The following is a 7,970-nucleotide window of genomic DNA, read 5'->3' on the forward strand; positions in this document are numbered from 1 at the left end:
AACTGCGTACCGGGTTATCTCTGAGAAATAAAAAAATATGTTTTCTGAAAGCCTCACCACTAGAAATGTTCTGTTATCTGATTTCCAAAGTTAAGTGTTTAAACCACGTAAAGATACCAGTAAACAGCTCGATAGGTTACGAAATAATCGGCTACTAAATGAGGGCCGGTATCCAACTGTGTATGTAGACGTCCTCCATTCTGAAGCTAACAGTATCAGATTAAACTAGTCGCACGGCAGAGCGTTGCGCGCAGAACACACTTAAACATACCGCCCGGATCGACGACGGCCGCGATAATCTTATCCTTCAATAGGTGATGGTTGTAACTTTTAATTTCTCTCTGTACGCATGGCCCGAAATTTAATAATAGGCAAGGGTGTAAGGAAAAAGGCGATAAGGGTGCATCGAAAAGGAGATAACTCAATTTCAAGTTATTGCTGGGATCTAAGATTGTTGATGTTTGTTCATCGGCTGGATAAGCTGCTCTGGTGCAATGCTATTAAATGCTATCATATTGGTTCTGAAAGCACGTCTGTTTTCGCCAATTTCACCTTAAGAATAGAAACTAGTTTCCAAAAGTGCCGAAAATCGGTATCGGTAGAACCGAAACTCAAATCCAAAGAAAAGAACCCAAAAACGATTCCGGAATTACCGAAACTCAATTACAAAAAGACCGAAAAACGGAAGAACCAAAACTCGATTCTAAAAGATTGGAAGAACGTTTCCAGAAGAACCCAAAAATGAACCCGGAATAACAAAAAAAAATAAGTAACAAAAAGAATTGAACTTTCGGTTCAAAAAGAACCAAAAATTGAACAGAAAATCGGCCATATTGGCAAAAAATTTATTGTTCTGGCATAAAGTCTGAATATGGCTATTAATATATATTATTATATTATATATACATAAAAGAAAATTCTGGCTATCAACGCAGCTCAAGGTTATTTTTTGCAAGCGTATAAAATAAGCAAAAATTTGTGTTAAAGTAAAAGTGTGGTTTCAGATTTTTAGCATTAGTTCTGCTTAATTTAAATAAGAAAAAAAATTAGTTTTTATTCAAATTTACTATGATTTGTAAATGTATTAACTATTCAGTATTTTTGCATAAATAATTACTGAGCAAAAAAAATGTCGGCAATCTAATTTATACCACATTTAAGCCTTCTGTCATGTATTTGTAGTATCAAAATGTGCTTGAAAATTTTAACTACACATATTTACATATATGTATGTATGTATGTATTTTAATAAGTTTTAACAAAATTATATATATTTTTTCATAAATATTTAAATGTATAATTTACCAAACGTGCTTAATTTGGTTTATTTTATTTTCAGGTTGCAGCAACAAGCCGCCACATTAAATACCAGTCAAGTGAATCAGGAAATAATTTAAATAAATCAAAGCTTGTCAGAAATTCTCCAGAGTATTGCCTGCGGCCGAGTACGACTTGCACACCTGCTCCACTTTCGATTGCTCATCACTGTGTATGCGAATGTGAGTGCGGGTGTGTGTTTGGGTGTACGCATTCACGAGGATATATATGTCATTTTGTGGCGAAAACGTGTTAAAAATTAATTTGCATAAATAGGAAATATTTTGCATTGACAGAGCAAATATTTACAAACATATGTGCGTTGAAGCACCAAAAAAAAAAAAAATTCTGCAATAAATAATAGCGAGTCACAATTGTTGAAAAGTGCAAATTTCAACGCGTACTTAACGTGATGATATTTATTTATTTATTTGTGATAAAATAAGTAATTGATTAATAACAGTGGAAAATTAACAAATACATAACCGCAAACGAACACACACACATACATAAGCGGAAGCGGCAGCTTGTGAAAGTGTGGGTGCAAATAGTGAAAGAAGGTAGTGTGCGCCGCCTAGTTGTGTGCAGCGATATTCACCGGGAGAGCGTTTGCGCCTTTTCAAGCCACAGCTAATAAGAGGAAATGAAGTAAATTTTAAAAAGGCAGGAAACTCTTCAAAAAAAAAGGTGGCTTTTGAACGCTGAGTAAGGCTGAGCAAAAGCAGAAAAACAGCATTTTAAAAGCGTAAATTAAATAACAAAGCCACTTTGCTAAGACTTAAGCGCTTTTGTTGTTATTGCTTAAAAGCCAGTTTCTATAACACGGAAGTGGCAACACAAAGCAAGTATTAAATTGGCAGCAGAAAAAACGGCGCTTTCGTTCATAAGAGCATATACACAAACGAGAAAACAAAAGAGCTGAGAAAAAATAAAAAATAGACGGTCATCAAGCACGAAAAATAATTAACAAAAAAAAGCTGCACCGCGTACTGCATAACGAAGGCAACATTTGAGCATACATACCATACATATATACAAATACACATTCAAGTGTACCCATTTCGCTAACAATGCGCTTAATTTCGCATAGTATACATTGTGGCGCGCAAGCATATGCTGCTCGTGGCGCTGCGAACACAATCAACCAGACCACAACTACCGGTGCCACCACCGCCGCTACAAAATCCGCCGTTACGAAATCGCGATCGACTCAAGCCGCCGTGAAAACAATTGCCAGCGGAATGCGTAGTCAACGCACAGCCGACACACCATTTGCCGCTCGCATTGACTCGTCGATGCCTTTGGCTGCTTCACATTTGGTGGTTAGCTCTTTGGGGCTGCCGTCTGCAATGACGGCTTCAGCTGCTCCAACTACATCGCCATCGTCATCGTCATCGTCGCCGTCGTCGTCGTCGTCGTCGTCGTCGTCGTCGTCGTTCACTTTTACGTCATCCACTTTATCTCGACGCACCTACAGTGCATTCAGAATGAATTGCCCCATTTTAATTGTAATTAGCCTTGGTTGTATCCTGCATGCCAGTCTGCTGTGGAGCGGCGTAGCTGCAGCAATTTCAAATCGAGGTAAGTGCCAGCGACTATTGCTGCTAAGTGAATGTGTGTAAAGTTATAGGTTAGTTGCAGGTAAAAGCGCTGAAGATATTTGCTTGAAAAGCACGCTCCATTTCCCTGAATTGTCTAAAATGCATTTAGAGCAACTGCGATGTGCCAGTTCAGAGTTACGCCATGCGCTATATTATTATTATCAGCATCATGAAAGTATGCACTGACTTAAAATTGGATTTAAGTAGGCTACGTCTGCGTTTCTTTATTCATTATATGGCGTGCCATTAATTTGCTTAATTTTTCAAACTAGAAATTTCCTTAGACACAATAAATGAAGCAATATTTTCAACGAGAACGTAAAATTTAACTTAGTATGCATCTAAATACACCTCGAAAAGCGCATTGTTTGTGCACGTATATTTTAAAGTACCTACCCGTGTGTGTGTATACCATTTCAAAGGTACATATGGCTTAGTATTTACCCTACATATGCTTTCATATACATACATACATATTCCCTACTCGAACATTATAAAAACAGGAAGTTACGTAAACCGCGCACAATCTCCGCTTAACGCTACCCATCTGTGTCTTTATTTAGAAAACCGCAAAAGAAGATATATGTATACCTACATACATATATAGAAAGTGAAAAATGAATACGCTTAAATAAAAATGCGAGAAAAATGCGAATATAATTCCCCTTCCTTTGCATAGGATAATCCGCTACCTTGCCACTATCTGCCAGCCACAGCAGCACGTGCGTGTGCATACAAACTATGTATACCCGTACATTGCACATACATATGTACACACATAAGTACATTGTTTGAATTTGCTCCGCTTAAGTAACATCACATTTTTCTTTTAACAGCTGCTGGCATTTCCTTTCGCCTCTTTCTTTGCACACATTCATATTTTTTTCATAATTCTATACCATTTCTACAATCGCCATTCTCTCTCCAACCAGCTTTGTTTAACGCATCTCTTTGTTTACTCATAAACGCGCAAATCCTATCCGGGGAAGTAGGTTGCGCAAGGTCCGCTGCTGCGGCGAGTAGTGCATTCGCTTGGCATACCAAATAGTTGCTAGTCGCTCTTCCCTTCTTCGCACTACTCAAGGCACTATATGTTACTTATTTCATTGCGGGCATACACTCCGTCCAACTTAAAAGCGCATGCTACTGAAAAACCAAAAACCACTCAGCACCTCAAATCGCACTGTGGTACTTTAAAGGGTGTACACTAGGGTGGAACCAAAGAAAGGTTTTAAATGTTAAACTCTCGTCACCTAGGATATTTTTTTATGAAAAATACGAATACCCGCATTTTTTATTATTTATTTATTAGCAGTGGGATTCAGGAAATTAATAATCCCTTGGAAATTATAAGGTCTTTAAAAAAATCATGCGGTCAGAGAAATGCGCATTTATATGCAGTTAATTACATGCAATATGAGATTGAATTTTATAAAAAAATGCAAACATTGAATGCACCATAGAAATATAGACAAATCTGGTCGGAATAGCAAGCTTTTTTTGTTTCTGCCACTAGTATTATAAAATTCCTTCAACATGAAAATAAATTTTGTGACTTAATTTGTTTTTGCATCGAGCTTTTTTCGACTTACCTTAAGTTACTTTATCAGATATGTAAACGCTTAAGTATTATTAAAAGCATATAAATTGAATTATTGTATTTTGTTTTGTTACTTATGAAATAGTTTTCACATAAAAAAAGCAAGTGCGCCTGGGCCACACTGGAGAAGTGAAACTTACGTTACATAACTATTTTGTCTCATAACCAATATACATACATACATCTGCTTTTGCTTAAGGTTACATTTTTTTCTATCTAGATACTTAACTCCACCCCTGTTCATTCTAATAACATTTATTTTATTCCGTTTTCCTTTTTCTTACATTTTATCTTTATACTTTATCGATAAAAAAATCGATAGTAACATCCAACAAAATATCGATAACAAAACCGATAAAAATATCGATGACAAATTCGGTAAAAATTTCGATAGCCAAATCGATAAAAATATCGATAACAATATCGGTACACAATCGGTAACAAAATCGATTAATAATCGATAACGTTTCTGGCAAAAATATCGACGACAGGTTAGATCAAAATTTCGATAGCAAAATTAATAATAATATGGGTGGCAAAATCGATTAGAAAATCGATAAAAATATTGATATCAATATCGATAGCAAATCAAATAACAATATCGATAACCAATCAAATAAAAATATCGATAACAAAATCGTTAAAAATATCGATTACAACATCGATGACAATTTTGTTAAAACTAACGACAACAATATCAATAAATATATCGATTATTATATAGATAAGTTCCAAAAATATCGATAACTAAAACGATGAAAATATCGATTGATAAATCGAAAATCCAACAAATCTTTAAAATCCCAAAATAGTTCCCAGATTAAGTCTCCGTGTTTCTATCTAAATATATCCTTGTATATATAATTACCTTTATTTTAATCTTTCTTCCTCTATCTTCATCTTTACTTTTATCGGTATCCTTTTCTTTATATTTATCTTTGTTTTTACTTTAATGCTCATCGTTTTCTTCATCTACATCTTCCCCTTCACCTTTGCCCTTATATAAGTATAATGTTCAGATTTACATTGGTCTTCAATTTTGCCTTTATCCTTACGCATCTTTGTTTTTTGTTTTTATTTTTACTTTTGCCTTCATTCTTTTCTTTATCTATGTACGTACTCAGCTTTACTTTCATTCTTGTATTGACCTTTTTCTAAGTGTTATTCTTTAACCCGTTATTAGAAAATTTTTCTTAAATTAATACCATGTTCATACACTCAAGAAACACCATTTTCGTGTGCAATTTCCGTTGAGTTTGCCAATTTACACCAAACCAGCCAATTCCGCTTCAATAAAAAGTAGGTTCCAAACCCATTTACTTATTATTTATTATATAGTAGGAGAGCTCCTCAAACAAAATTGATGAAATATTTTCATGTTACGTGGCTGCAAAATAATAAAAAATCTCGGGATCTTAAAAATCGAAAATATTAACATCCCTAGTCAGCGCCTTCTCTCAAGTGCTACTAACAGTTCCTTAACGACAACAACCCAAAGCTACGACAAAGGAGCTCCACCTGGCGAAATAGATGTATATATTTGTGAACCCCACGCCACCTACAGGCAAAGTTTTTTATGGAGGTTTTTCTGCCCATGTAAGTAAATAATATACATACGTCCTAAATATGAACCAACATCAAAATCAAATATCTAATGTTGAATAAGAAAAGTACACTCGTGGAACAAAATTGTGTCAATCAGATCCTCCCTGCTTAATTTTCTGCACTGCATCTCAACATCTAGTCATTTACTCAGTAGTAAGACCGCTGCGCAACAACAACCGCGTACTGCCAATGGCAACAATTAAGTGGGTGCTAGTTACTCCACAGCCTATCACATGCAGCGAACTACCATGTCAGCGCAGCCAGTGTCAACGCGGTGTTAGTTTTCACCAGCAGCCGCACCTACAGATACTTACATATGTACATATGTACATATGCATACGAAGTTGCAGTACCACCAAGTAACTAGTAGGCAGTTGTGGTTGCTGGCGGCCTGAATTTGTCACACGCATGCAATATGCTACTTACTATCTACTCTACGCTGCATGGTTGCTGCATTGCGGCGCTGCTGGTCGGGCGATGTGGTTGAACGCGTGCTGGGCTGTGTGGGGTAGATATTGCATTGTGTGTTATATAATTGGTACAAATGTATGTAAGTCGGGTACCTTTTGCGCTCAAAATTAAGAGTTTGCTGCTTTACTAAGCAAGAATTTCATATGAAAAGAAAATACCACCGGCAATTTCCCTTCTCTAAGGCTTACCACCGTGCCTACTAGGGATGTTTTGAATGTCATACTTTACTTATTAGCGAATGCGAATGTTAGAAACAACATTAAAAAAAGCTGTAATCAATTTAAGTCATCGTTTTTAGCACTTAAAAATTTTGTAAATTATTACAACATTGAACGAGTGCTTAACCTATAGTCTTTTAATCTGTGTAGTAGTCAAGATTCAAAACGGGCATATTATTAAAAAAAAAGTAATTTTGCTGCCTTTTATCCCATGAGGCGATTTCTTAGAGGCTCTTATATAAGTCCGGCTGCACTGAACAATTGCTCACTTGGAACGCTGGCTGGTTTAGCGCTCAGATATTTGCGGGCCAGTTCTGGGAATTCGTCGTATTTTAGTTTAATTTACCACCAACTGACAGGATTTTCAATGAGATGAACTCGTTTTTCTTTAAGACCTTCAATTGAGATTTAGTTTCACATTTTTTAATGTCTCCAGATTCTACATTCGAGCCTTCGCTTTCGCTGGCGGAATCTAAAATTATTTCTAGGTTGCTAATAAGACTTTTAGCAGTACTTGCTGAAGCCCCATCAATGTTGCTTGATATACTTATTAACCCTTTTGCGCCTGAAGCTAAATGCTGGTTATTGTGCGCACCCTGGTTAGACAGACTTTCAATAATATTAAAGTGGACTCTTTGCCCATGTACTCATTTGCATTCGCAAAACAAGCGCATCATTTCATGCGAATGCGAATGTCGAATGCGAATGCAAATATTCTCAACATCCCTGGTGCCTACATATATGTATGTTATATTATATGTATATGTTGCATACTTACTTTCAACTGAAACTAAAATTCTAAACAATTGTTTTTATTTTTTATGTGCCACCACATCATGCGTGTGCGGGCGTTGGAGACAGCTTGCATTAAATGTAATCCGCTGTGCGGCGCACTGAGTATCTACACTTTGAGTCTAAAGTGTGTATGCTCGCTTGTGCATGCTCAGATTTCTTACAGCCACTGATACCGACCAACTCTCTCCTTGCCTGTGGTTTGAGTTTCTTTATGTACTTACATATATATTTTGTATACTTTGTCGTACTTTTTCTTTATGCTATAGTTATTTACTTATTTTGGCTTTTTATTTAACCTTATTTATTTTTTCCAACCTACTAACGGGTGATTTTTTAAGAGCTTGATAACTTTTTTTTTAAAAA

General features: G+C 36.0%; 1 protein-coding gene across 2 annotated transcripts in view; it reads left to right on the forward strand.

Annotated features, from left to right (window-relative positions):
• Positions 1 to 7,970, forward strand: part of LOC118737023 (protein CEPU-1) — a 359,992-nt gene that overhangs the window by 88,932 nt on the left and 263,090 nt on the right. For both annotated transcript variants that reach the window (XM_036467255.1, XM_036467254.1), the window contains exon 2: positions 1,340 to 2,898. In XM_036467255.1, coding sequence (XP_036323148.1) covers positions 2,388 to 2,898 — 511 coding nt within the window. In that variant the 5' untranslated portion in view covers positions 1,340 to 2,387. The remainder of the gene's footprint in view (positions 1 to 1,339; positions 2,899 to 7,970) is intronic.

The sequence above is a fragment of the Rhagoletis pomonella genome, unplaced genomic scaffold (genome assembly GCF_013731165.1).
Source record: "Rhagoletis pomonella isolate Grant_MI unplaced genomic scaffold, Rhpom_1.0 Rhpom_scaffold_00004, whole genome shotgun sequence".
Taxonomy (NCBI): domain Eukaryota; kingdom Metazoa; phylum Arthropoda; class Insecta; order Diptera; family Tephritidae; genus Rhagoletis; species Rhagoletis pomonella.